Source organism: Biomphalaria glabrata, chromosome 10 (assembly GCF_947242115.1).
Source record: "Biomphalaria glabrata chromosome 10, xgBioGlab47.1, whole genome shotgun sequence".
In the NCBI taxonomy this organism is placed as follows: Eukaryota; Metazoa; Mollusca; class Gastropoda; family Planorbidae; genus Biomphalaria; species Biomphalaria glabrata.
The window spans coordinates 34,462,488-34,476,228 of NC_074720.1; the positions used below are offsets into that span (position 1 = coordinate 34,462,488).

General features: G+C 39.2%; 1 protein-coding gene across 6 annotated transcripts in view; it reads right to left on the reverse strand.

Moving 5' to 3' along the window:
• Positions 1 to 13,741, reverse strand: part of LOC106079292 (serine-rich adhesin for platelets-like) — a 133,715-nt gene that overhangs the window by 49,444 nt on the left and 70,530 nt on the right. For 2 of the 6 annotated variants that reach the window (XM_056043370.1, XM_056043369.1), the window contains exon 1: positions 11,888 to 13,079. The exons of 3 other annotated variants lie outside the window; for them this stretch is intronic. In XM_056043370.1, the coding sequence (XP_055899345.1) occupies positions 11,888 to 12,756 (869 nt within the window). In that variant the 5' untranslated portion in view covers positions 12,757 to 13,079. Of the gene's footprint in view, positions 1 to 11,887; positions 13,081 to 13,741 lie in introns of those variants that run through there. One more of the 6 variants, XM_056043371.1, reaches the window with a different exon arrangement.

The following is a 13,741-nucleotide window of genomic DNA, read 5'->3' on the forward strand; positions in this document are numbered from 1 at the left end:
ATTTTTCATATCTCTTCTAGTTTTCGAGATCTAAGTGTGACAGACGGACAGACGGACAGACGGACATTTTGCACAAACCTAATAGCGGCCTTTTCCCCTTACGGGGGCCGCTAAAAAAATGTTTCATGGAATAACATCTAGAATGAGAGGAATGCTTTGTTCTCAAACCCACAGGGTAAAGTTAACATGTACCACATTAGCCACTGATAGGACTTCGGGGTGAATTTTAGCTTTGGGAATCTTGACAATGTCTTTTCGTTCTGTCGGCAGAGCATGGGCATAGCCTGCTAATCTGTCCATCAGTCTTCATTGATCTTTTTTTTGTTTTTCTTCTAATGATCTGGAAGCGTTTCAAACTGATATCTACCCCGCACAACGCTTGGGTTTATAACTTTGTGCCTGGATTTATAACTTTGTCACTGGGTTTATAGCTCTGTGTCTGGGTTTATGGTCTTGTGGAAATAATTCCTACTGATTTTAGTTTGATTTGTAAGGCTCAATGATCTTTTATAAGAGGTTCTCAAAATATGAATACAAAAAAATAATAATTTCTTTTTAAATTGTTAAATTTTCTGTAGAGCAAAAGTATATTATGGACAGGTACCCCCCCCCCTCCTTTTCTTTTGTCATAGACCATAATTTCCTAATAGCCATCAATGTTTACATCTGTACCCTAGAAATAAACGCAATAAATTTCCCCAGTTTTCTAAACACAAAAACGTCTAAGCCAGTGAAATGAAAAAACCAGCTCGCGTTTGAAACATAAAGGTAAGGTTTTCATTGCTGACGACCCAAGGATAGGACACAAATGGTCGCCTTGAGATAAAAAAGTGGCACTCGCTCTTAGGGATGTACGTTTTATCTCCAGACACAAACATGGTCGACTGCTGCTTTTAGCACCGCTGTTGAGAGAACACTGTGCCGATAGTTAGCAGGGCCGAATGAGTAATACCACACACACATACGCACGCACCTACCCACGCACGCTCTCGCATCCCACACAACCGCACATAGGCAAAAGTATCAAACAGGTGGGCTGTGTATGTCTGTACAGAAACACGAGTATACAAAGGGGCTTTGCGATGGACAAGCTGGCAGATGAAGGTTGATTTGACAAGAATGACCCACATTGACCATCAGGAAGAATGTCCGTTCTATAGATCCTCAAAAGATATGCTATTCTTTCCTTTCATGAAAACTTCCAGTTGGTAGGGTGGATGACCGTCTGGGTTGAACATTCATGTTCCATAATTGTGGAAAGTTTGACCTTCTACTTTTTAGTTCATTGTAATGTATGCGTTGTTTAATTCTCTTATAGCATTTTTAGTCTTCCGCTCAATGTAGATTGTACAAACTACTGGTGTATGAACGTCAATGTATTATTGTTGAATGAAAATCATTTGTGAAAATGGTGATTAAGACAAAGCATAATCAAAGTTTTCATATAATTGATTAATATACATACATTTTTAATATAACCTTTACATCAACATACAGTCTTAAATATAATCTGTACATGAACATTTAATTATGTTATTTTACTCTAGCGATCTTGCCATTCTTATAGCCTACATCTCTACACAAGGATGATCTCCCTTTAGCCTAGCGCAGAGCATTACTATATATTGCATATAAAAACAAAATTATTTAATTACGAATAATTGATAAAATAAATGGAAAATTGTTCGAAGGGTTTATGTTTTGTTAGGGGCAATAAATAAATGTGCAAAGTTCCAACTTGGTCCAAGAATGCTAAAGTAGCAGAAATAACGTGTACAAAATTTGTACCAGACAGAGAGTGACTTGATATAAATGAGAGGGGGGGGGGAGAGAGATTTTGAGATAACTAAGAGAATTGACCAGAAAAGCAAAAGTTGGATGACACAAAAGAAAATTATGAAATCCAAAATGCCCGAACCCTAGACATAAGATGGGCAAATAAGCGCTCGACAACAAACTAGCCTTTCGGTATATGACTGTTGAAACTTAGAAAAAAAAAAGAGAGGTACTGGCTTTCACTCAAAAGAAATCCAACATAAATCATATAATGGAATGAGAACCTTATCTTCTGCCCTTCAAGTCATCTCATATTCACCTAACGCTGGTCCACGCAGTTCCCATTTATCAAATCGTGCTTAATCAGTTCAATATCTCGCACAATCTCCAGGCTTAATCACTTTCCCATCAACCATATTAACGAACCATTTTGATCTTTAAAAAAAAAAGTCCCCACCACCCAATACTCTTTTATTTCCTGCCAAAGACTAAGGTATAAACAAATCTACTGGTACGCATATGCAGCACGTACATATTAAGTAGACCGCCCCTCCCCCCAAACCCTTAGATAATGATTCACCCAGCAGCCTCATTGCACCTAATTCTTTATTATGGCAACGCATACACAAAAAAGCAAACAATTTCTCACATCCTTTTACAAGAGATATGCCCCGCGACTTTTTAGATGTCAATAAACATTGCATGCCAGGCACACGTTTTGTCAGGGGAACCGGTTAAAAGGGGGAAGGGGGAGGATATTCTTTGACGTGACTGCCGGATTCAACACTTGCACGTGAAGACATGGAGGCATCAGTCTGTCGCCTAGTCACGCCTGGAATTCCCATTTACCCCAGAAGCTGCCACTAATTGGAACATTATTGCCCAGTATGGATGGTTCCAGCGTTTACAAAAGCTGGCAGATCCGGGAAACTTGCCTACAAATGAGACACAACAGAACTTGTAGCTAACAATGACAAAGTGCACGTTCAAGAACTATACAATAGTTACTTACAGTGCACACTTTACTTAATGAGACCGATACTTTGTACTAATTCAATCCATAGTCATTGATGTGTACACTTGTATTCGATGAAACTAGATATTGGGATAACTTCAATTTGTGCACTATGCAATTTTCAATATACGTGAGCGAGTACTTCATTATATCCTCTTCATCATCACTAGAGCAGTTCTATTTTGTTGTAGACTTTGTCCTTAATCTCCACAGTTCTATAGAAACATTCCTACAAGCCGAGTGTGTTCATCCGATGCTTTCTTGTGGCTCTCTAGTTGAAGCAAATTCATGGCCTAATTCAATGTTTCTAAAACTATGTTCCGCGACACCGTTGTGTTCCGCGAGGCCTGAATAGGTGCTCCACGCACTGCTGGAATAATTAACTAGTCGGCCACCACGTGAATTAATCTCTCTAAAAAAAATAATTAACAAAGTATTCCGTTATATTTATATAGTCAGAATGTGTAAAGGGAAAAGTTTGGGAAACACTAGTCCTATTGGTACTTTGTGTGTGACATTTCCTTTCATCTTGCTAGATTACGTCTGGACTGAGTTGTCAAATAGTCTCGTTGAAATATTGAGACTATTGAAAAACATCTGGCATTAAAAACAAACGAGAGAGAAAAATCGAAACAATTTATAACAATACATTTTTTTAAAAAACTCTCATTTGAGAAGTTGATGACTTATTATGCAAGGGATTACTCCACTCTTCATAATTTGGTCATATAGATTCAGACATATAGTAAAAGACACGTAGTATAGATTAGAATACAGGATCTAGACATATGATAGAGAAGACTCTAGTTAGGTGTTCAAGATAAAGATTGTTAAGTCCTCCAAATCAAATTTAATTTTACAAGATAATATTTAAAAAAAATTCAAACGGTCAAAACAGGGTTTTCCTTGTGTGGCCAATTAGCTAGCATTCTTTTCCAAAAGATATTCATAAATTTCTAGGAAAACGTTAGAACCGTTTTTGAGAACCGTGTTCACCCAAAAAAGAAAAAGCTATATCTAGAAGGTTTAATCGGTTAGCAGTAGCTACAGTTGTGTAGTAATATGAATGTTTAATTAAAAAAAATATATAACATAGCCTTGGTTACATACACTTAGATGGAAACAGTTAACCCGTGACTCATCCAAATCTCCATATCACAATGTCTAGATATACAAGCCTACATAAAACACAGGATTGTGTAGTTGACACTAATTAAAAATGTTAACAACCAATTTACGACACGCGGTTTGGATTAGACAACAACAAAAAAAAAAAAAAAACCAGGAAAGAGCGGGGGGCAAGGATAGATTATGAATCGTGTAAGACCCTGGATGTTGGATTATGCCCTAGTTATTCATGTGGCATTGATTTCAGCAGGGACGTGAACGTAAATGCAGCGAAGATGGATCTGCACCCACATAAGTTTCACAGAAGCCGTCTACAGAAGTGGTGCTTTTATGACAAGCAAACCAGAATGTGGGTTTACTACTAGATTCAGAAGCGGTTTGTTGTGGCTCGTACAGACCTGTGACATGGCAACAGATATTGGTCTAGATTGCCCACACGTTGTGACGTTGCAGTTCAGTGTTGAGGCATTCTAACACGAATGATCTCGGTTGTAGCATTGGAGTCATCCATGTGGGAGAGGATTTAATTGGTGAAACGAAAATATATTATGTGTGTACTGCTGGAGACTGATGCGTTACAAAGATTATATCAACTTACTCGGTCTGTCTGTTTGGTACACATTTTGTACACGTTATTTTTCCGCCACCCATTCTCGGATCAAGTTGAAACTGTGCGCAAGTTATTCATTGTCCCTAAAACCCAACACCAATCAAAGAAAAAGAATAACCAATTAATTAATTAGTGGTAATTTATTAATTGTGCTTGATATATAAAAAGGGAAATAAATCTTATAGAAATGAGAGATGTCTGTACATGTGCCATTCTTTCAATATTATATAAGAGGCTTTTAAAAGTATTTAAAAAATTATTTTTTTTTAATTAAGCAGGACCGACACGTTCCCCTGAGAAAAGAACATCGGTTGATCTGAAAGCAGGCTACATGACACTTATAGCTGTTGGCCAAATAAGTAAGAGGGACGGGGCGGTGCTTTTCTATTAACCCCACAACCCTAGTTTCGTTAAATAGCAAGACACAAAGTTCACATACAGTTTCCTACTCAATTAGCATTGCAGCTGACCTTCACCTTACTCAACCAGCCGACAATTTCCTCAGGTTTCATAGCTACATAAGCGTCACGTTCTAACGCTATGTCATGCAGCAAGAGTAACCTCCCATATTTGTCTCATAAAAACATGTACACTTGACATTCATTCGCTTGTTTTAAAAAAAAAATAATAGCCAGGAATATAAATGTCATTAGTTCTGAAAGCAGGCCACTAGCCAACGTTCACTTTATCAAGTAAGTTGTACTCCTGTACACTTGAGAAGCCAAATAACATCGATTTTATGGGTTATCACTCTTTCAGTAAATAGACGAGTTATCTTTCTTGGAATACTCGTGTTCCATGCAATCATATCTAACCGAACAACTGGTGTAAATGCGTCATAAGTTCAAGACATGAGTTAGTGCTCTTCCAGTAGATTTGATACCACGGTAGAGATGTCGCCTCCTTAGATGGACTCTGAAAACACTGAAACGCACATGTTGTCGTGTGACACACATAAAACCTCTTGAGCAAACAAAAAGTATTCAAACAGGTCAAGACCGAAATCTCGATGCACAATTTAGGGTGCCGACCAAAGTAAAGGTAGCGAAAGAGGTGGGCAAGGAGGAGTGAGAGGCTTCGACATGTATGTCACTGGCATTAATGAAGCGTAGGAGGCGGGGGTAGAAGAACCTGGTGGCACACGCACAATTAGGCGATGCTAGAACGTCAGAGCCTGTCATAACATGCTCAATTCAAAACGCCAATAAGGAGGAGGCAGAAATGTTAAGGGGGGGGGGGGGACAATTTCTTCAGTGGGTAGCAGTGCGGCGTCTTGGAAAATAAAAAAAAGGGAGGGGCTAGAGGAGGAGAAGAAGGATACAGATCCCCCGCAGGCGAGCTTGTCAGACAAGGATCCTAGAACTAGAACCCCCCCCCCCCCCCCAAAAAAAAAAAAAAAAACGTTTTCAAAACTGCAGGATGCAGGAATGACTTGCTCTTTTACATCCGAGTGACATAGACAGTTACTTCCTTCAGAACAAACTCACCAAGAAAAAATAAATATGGAGGGAGGGGGGGGAGACTATTTGCAAACGTGGGCAATTAGCAGCTAAATGAATGTTTGGTAAGTTGGGTAAAAGAAATGGGGAAAAAATAAACCCCCGTGATATTTAAACTTTAAAAACAAAAAAAAAAAAAACAGTAAAAGAATGAATGTGTATGAAAAAAAAAGTGGGGGGGAAAAAAGACAGAATGAAGATAAAAAATATATTTTTGACAAATCTTATCAAGCTTATCAGGGGGAATAACCGCAAATATACCTAAATAAGTTGCCTTTTTATCAATATAAAACAACATTAGTTAATTGATTAGTTTGTGTTTTAGATTAATTCATCTATGGTCACCTGTTATGAAATAATTATGTGAAATCTCAATTTGGTCTTAGACTGGGACGTGGGAGAAAAAGCATGCCGGGTATTCAAAGCGTAATAAAGGGAAGTACTCCACATCTACAGACACTTATTTCAATGTAGGGCATTTATTTCCCTTGTTCGATTCCAAACAAAATTATCAATTCCCAATAATTAATTAACTAATCTGTTAATATTTTTATTGATTCATGTTTTCTCAGGTACAAAAAATAATTGTGTAAAGTTTCCACCTGATCTGAGAACGGATGTGGAAGAAATGTGTACACACAAATGTATTAGACAGACACAAAGAGTGAGTGAGTTCATGAAAGCTTTGGAAAAAACAACAACTCCGAAGCCAAATTGGCAGTATAGAAAAGTATAGTACATAGAACGAGCAAGCGAAGCGTAGGTGTGTATGTATTGAAACAAGTTTAAAAAAATAACAAGAATATTTTTCAAAAGTAGAAAATAATCGGGTTTTTGTGTGTGTGCGGGGTTTTTTTTTTCATTAAAAAAAAGTTCATTGAGGTATGAAGTTAAAAAAAAATAAAGAGAGACAATTTACAACATAAATTAATTATCAGAATTTTGTCACAGACTACTCTCGTCATGTACTAGGAATGATCAACCTATCCCAGCAACAAACTGTCTCGATTTTCATGAATATAACATAATGAATATACTGCATTTCGTATCTATCCATTCAACCAGGGGAGAAAATGATTAGCTAGAGTGAAGCAATATATAAATACCGCTATACATCACAGACCACAGACTTCCTTGGTGGGTTCTAAAACGGGGGCATCTATCCGGACCCTCAAGTTCCCATTGCATGTCTGACATTCTGGATGATTTCCCCACAGAACTCTCCGCCAAATATCGGGAGGAGGGGGAAGGTGAAGTTTGCTCCTCCTGATGTATGACATGACGGCGGCCATGCTGTATGGATGAGCAGGTGTTGCGCATAAGGGAGGCAATCTTGGTCCTGTGGGGATGGAGGCCAAAAGGAATCCAAAAAAAAAATCCAGCATTAAAGGGAGGGACGATGGTGGTGAGACATTTGTCGGATATAAAATATGCCATGTGTCGTCTATATTGCTTTTATATACAAGTTGATGGGGAGCTTAGGTCAAGGTTAAAGGTCAACGAAGGAAATCAATAAATAAGCAAGATTTTTTTTACGGGGAACAAACTTAGATACAAGGGAAAAAAATAGGAGCAAGGATTAAAATGGCATCTTGTCCAACTATTACGTTTATTCTCAGAAAAAAAACAATATGTAATATAATGCAATGTTGTATATTTCATATGTATATACATATTAACCTATTAAGTTTTGTTAAATTAGAAATAAAAAATAAAACAGTACTCTAAAGGAAAAGATGGGCAATACGAGATATATGGAAGTACTAAGAAACAAAAGTATTGTTTCTTTAGGAAGCATGACCATAAGTACTGACTAACTTATCCGGAATTCGTATTCATTCATCCCTCTTGAACTGGGTGCAACGGCTATTCCATCAAAACAGGCTCTTTGGACAGAAATGGTCAACTAAAGTACGCCTTTCGTTACTTTCTGATTTATGTGTTTAGAAGCTTAAGTTATCAATTATTGTAATGTGACGCGTTATAAAGTCTTTAGATACTCTCTATACTTTGAACAAACGAGGAGGCCCAAGGCATTCAGATATGGTCCAACATAAAATGCACTTTTTACTAAATAATATATATATATATATAGTTCGTCCATCGTGATTCAATGATGACTACTTTTGTCATCCAGGAGGCTAAGGGCTTTTACTGGATTACCGTATAAAAGAGTCTTTCTCGGAAACTTGAGTAAAATACAAATTTAATAAAAAGACCTCATAGAGACGGATACACTCAGACGTACATACTGGGTCTCATTGAAACCACAAGAGTACAACAGCATTAGCGGGACACCACAATCTGGTTGACGCCGAGAATCAAGACATTTATAGAAGGCATCCTGTTGTCGGCCTCACCCATGGTCTGACAATCAAGAGTTATCTTTTTTCAGCGCGATAAAGAAGACACCAGTAGGTAGGAAAGGCAAAAACAAGGAAATGTAGATGTGGATTCGACGCCTTCATTGATATCTGTGGAGACGACTCCTACGTAAGAGTTGCCACAGATAGCAGCGTATACCTGTATGCCATGTCATAAAGATCATCACATTCTCCAGACATGAGGCTACTGTATGGGAACGGAGAACTAGTATAACACATCTAAATCTCAAAATGTCACTCTACAGACTGTATAAGATTGCTAAATACCCCGGTACAACAAAGTTGCGAAACGTCCTTAAGGAAAGTTGAAGTTTGCAAAGTTATTTCTCTTTATACCTTTTTTTTTTGCTGACAGAATATTAAGTGAATAACAGCGCATTTCACTACCACTCAAGTATAGAACCTGACATTTAATAGCAGCCTAGTATACAAAGTTGCATGTTATTAAATTCCAGTAAACAAACTAATCAAGCGCATTTAAAAGAACAAAATGAAAAGTCTCGACAGTACTCTGTTCTGTTTTCTATTCTTCAATAGTACAAGTCAATAGAGGAACACACAATTTTCAAATGGAAAGACTAAATATTAAGACGTGAGTTAGACCCAGTTCAATAAGAAAAGAAAAGAATGGTAAATTAACGTGACACTTTCATTCGTTATCTTTTCATTAGTCCCGTTTCTTCTTTACTTGACATTGCCGGTGGAGAAGACTACGAACGTTATCTTTTTTGAACACATGAAGTATAACCAGACAGGACCTAGTGATGGAAAGTAAAACACAAGTAGGAAACATAGTGACAGATCTGACTGCAAGTCACTCCTCGAGTTTTGAGGTGTTGAAAGAAATCAGACAAACTTTTAAAAACTTGGTAAGAGTTTGATAAACAAAACCCTATTTAATGGTTGAAAGATTCGGTGCGTGGAAAGATGGAGCAGTATGGGGGGTTCAAAGATGGACCCATGCAGGAGTGCATATGTTACAGCGGGATCTCTATTTGATCCACGTAACCTTTGTTCAATAATGTCAAGGTTCAGAGGAGGAACAAATTGAGACGCCGCGGTGACTAGACACACACACACGGGTAGCTTACCTTTTGATTGGTGACTAATGGTGCCGCGCACACATCTTTCTCTCTCTCTCTTATATACTTGCTTTTTCTCGCGCTCTTTCTCGAATGTGTTAATTCACGTGCACTTTGACAGCTATTTCGTTCAATTGTTGTTTCTTTTTCCAATACTTACTTGTCCATTCTTGACTCAAACTGTTAACCCAATTTCTCACTCTCTCTCCCCTCAAATCGTTATCGCCCCCCTCTACTCATACTGTTAACCCCAACCCTCTCCCTTTTCTATTTCTCCCTCTTCTCAAATAAATAGCTATATCTCCCCATCACCCCCCCCCCTCTCTCTCTCTCGTTTCTTTTTACCTTCCTCCTGTTTCTTTCATTCCAATGCTCACATAATCTATCTTATCTTTCTTTTCCTGTTCGTTTCCCAGACAGTTGTGTATGGACCTTTTCTCCACAGCAACTGAAAACTCTGGAGGCTAGGTCAAGTAAGTTGTGTATGGACCTTTTCTCCACAGCCACTGACAACCCTGTAGGCTAGGTCAAGTAGGTTGTGTATGGACCTTTTCTCCACAGCCACTCACAATTCTGGAGGCTAGGTCAAGTGGGTTGTGTATGGACCTTTTCTTTACAGCCACTTCACAACTCTGGAGGCTAGGTCAAGTAAGTTGTGTATGGACCTTTCTCCACAGCCACTGACAACCCTGTAGGCTAGGTCAAGTAAGTTGTGTATGGACCTTTTCTCCACAGCCACTGACAACCCTGTAGGCTAGGTCAAGTAAGTTGTGTATGGACCTTTTCTTCACAGCCACTTCACAACTCTGGAGGCTAGGTCAAGTAAGTTGTGAATGGACCTTTTCTCCACAGCCACTTCACAACCCTGTAGGCTAGGTCAAATAAGCGATACAGCTATTAAGTCGACTGGACAGCGCACTTATTGATTGCCTCACTCACTTAGAACCATGATAAAAGAAAGGTAGAAGGTTGACCGACTAAAAGTTTGGTATCCAAACACTGAAACCTTAGTAGTACAAATCCCCCCCCCCCCCCCCCCCCCCCAAAAAAAAGTTTTACTCCGTAGAAGGCAAACGAAAATAAATCTTTAAATAACTGTCAAACAACAGTAAAATGCATAGGTCGATGAGCCCCCAGCACTAGGTTTCTACTATTCATTATGCATCCTTTGATACCCCACACCTAGAGTTAGAATGCATGTTAGTTCTTATCATTACTCTAATATAAAATAGACCAATTGTTTGAAGAAAATAAAAACATTGACACATGGAAATTCGGATTCTGACAATTGAAAATTGTTTGCCCTATAACTTATTAGAGTTCATTTCAACCCAAAGATCAGAACACTAAGGAGGCTTCATTCATTAAATATTATACAAATCATTTTCTCTTTGATCCCAAAGCACATCCAATCAATACTTTCTTTCACAATATGTTTTCGTAATAGTCACATAAATAGACAATTTAGTAAACAAAAGTATAGATGCATAGAATAGTGAACTTAAACAACAACAGTATATATTGGGACTAAATCAACGTACACTTTGGCACCGTAGAAATAGTACTTTGACCTATTCAACCCCTCCCCCCCCCCCTCCCCCAACACCTCCTATTACTTTTTACACTTAGAGCAATGCCAAGGAAAGATCAGGAACCTATCAAGTGCAGCTACTCATACAACATTCCTGCGCTATATTCTCACCCCTCACCCCCCCCCCCCCAAAAAAAAAAAAACAACCTGGCGACCTAATAGTCAATAACATATAGTCCATGCCTGCGTGAGTTTGGGAGAAGGGGGTGCAAATGTGAGTACGCCATGTTTCAGGGACCTCCAGAATATAAAAGATCAAAGGAAGTCGCAGGTAGGAAAATAATCAAGCCAAATTGGTCAACGTGCCTTCGCTACAGATCAAGGTAAGCGCTTGCAGGATGGCATCACATCCGTTTGACCTATACCGAGGAGAATGGCTTGACAAATCCAATGCTTGCAACAGGCTCAGCGCGTGGCTCGGGTCATAAACATGATGATTTTACATCGCGACCATGTTTTTCGAAAGGTCTTTCAGACTTCTAAGGCATTTTTTTAAAGCCAATATTAGTTGAATTAGCACAAATTTAATAAGGGATAAATCAACAGGCAAAGCATTTTGCATAATGCTTATGTAATACGATATATTTTTAACAAAAAAATAGGTCAAAGTGCAATTAGATGAATAAGATTTATTCGTGGACTTAACCAATGGTACCGTCATGTTTAGTAAACCATTATAAACATAATATTTAGTTGTTGTTGTTTTGTTTTTTAGTTATGTATGCGTTAATCTAATAATTTCAATACACGATTTGACAGAATTTCGGCCTACTGCTTTGTTAGTATTGCACAAGGATCCTACCTTTTCGTACTTTGGTCCTCCTGGTGTGGAAATGGGGGTGTCTTATTGCGGAGCTCTGACTCGGAGAAATATGGCACAGATGAGGATGATGTGGATGACATTGTTCCAGTAGCCGATGGTGTAGACGAAGACGATGAAGGATCCTGGTAGTCTGGTGAGCCTCGACCTGGCTGGGTGTGTTGGTTGGGATGGTGGATGAAGCCAGAATCGCTTGGCCACTTGACCCATCGCGACAGACTAGGCGAGTTTTCAGTAGACTTTGGCTCTTGACTTGTCGAGCTTAAGACTCTGTTGTCATCAATGGTGGAAGAACTACTGCTGATATTGTTATTATTGGATGAGAATTGACTAGCTACGTGCGGTTGGTAATTGGCATTTAGACTACTAGTCATGCTACTGAAAAAGTCTCCTGTTCTTGGGAATAGTCCACCGAAAGTGATATCGGGGGGTGGCGGGAAATCGGGGAATAATGAGTTAAAATCCGGAAAGCTGAAATTGTGGAATTTTTGAAGAGCATTGGCCCCATAATTGATGTTGGGCTGACTTTGGAATTCGCCAAGTTTAAAATTTTGGTGGAACTGTTGAATACGCTGCCTAGCGGCACTGAGCAAAGGGCTGGATGGGAAGAAATTGGTGTTCATGTCCGCAAACAGGTCAAACGGCCCACTGCCCATACTTGGCCGGTTGTTGAGCTGGTCCATGTTGGCGGAAACAGAGTTAGAGCCGTGGACAACAGCGCCCTGGTTCTGCGCAAACTGAGTGCGTCCACACCGCTGCAGGTTGACTGCCTCGGAACCGGACAGGAGCCTTGTCTCGTGCCAATCGTTGCTGGAGAAGAAGCTTGTGGCGATGAACGTCTCTTTGGACATGATGCTGCTGCACTAGAAGGAGGTCTTCCTAAACACGATGTCTCCAAATGTTCGTTCGGCACGAAAACAGTTCCTTACATATTTAGCAATGCCTGCTACCCAGTCTATCTTCATCGACAAAATGATCACGTGTCCATCGTGTTTCTAAACTACACACTACATTCAAGGAATAGGTCAAAAGAGTTTCTGATTGCGGTTTTCAAATTATACAGATATACAGAAAATAAACCGAACACGTTAATCAAACGAACGATTTAACATTATACAATTAAATAGAGTACAATTGTAAAACTACAACCACGTAGCGCTAGATACGGACTATTTTATATCACAGACTAATTCTAATAACGGACTATTTTATATCACAGACTAATTTATATCTTAGTTCAGAGCAACTGAGAAAACAACTTTTTGTTAAGAACATAAAAAAGTGATATCAGTAGAATCCAGAGATTCGGTAGAATCCAGTAATGTAGCGATATGCAGCTCTACTATGAATGCTTAGTCAACAGATCAAGTTTCCAGCCTACCTACCAACGTGAGAAAGGAGATGTATATAAAGCAGTTGCAACTACAAACCTCAGCGCGCTACCTTAATGATTTTCACTACAATAATGCTATAGGTAACACACACATAAAAAATCACACACGTCTGTCGGTGCCACGATACGGTATGAAGATACAATGAGACTGCTAATGGAAGAAACTGGCAAATGAAACCAAGGGCGCACTGTTACCATTGACAGACGTGAACTCAGGGATTATGTTGATGGCTTAAGACGCGGTGCAAATAACGTCAGGGAGGTGAGCCTGCCCACTTCCGCCTGTCACTTAAAACACTGCGGCACTAATGGCCCAACGTGCACTTACAGCTTGCTCAACAATTCCTTCTAGAAACATTTGTTTCGGTTGTTCCTTCAAAAGTGCTAGCCGGAACTCCCACAAAACGGAGGGGACTGACGGTGACCAGGGTTCCAACCCGAGA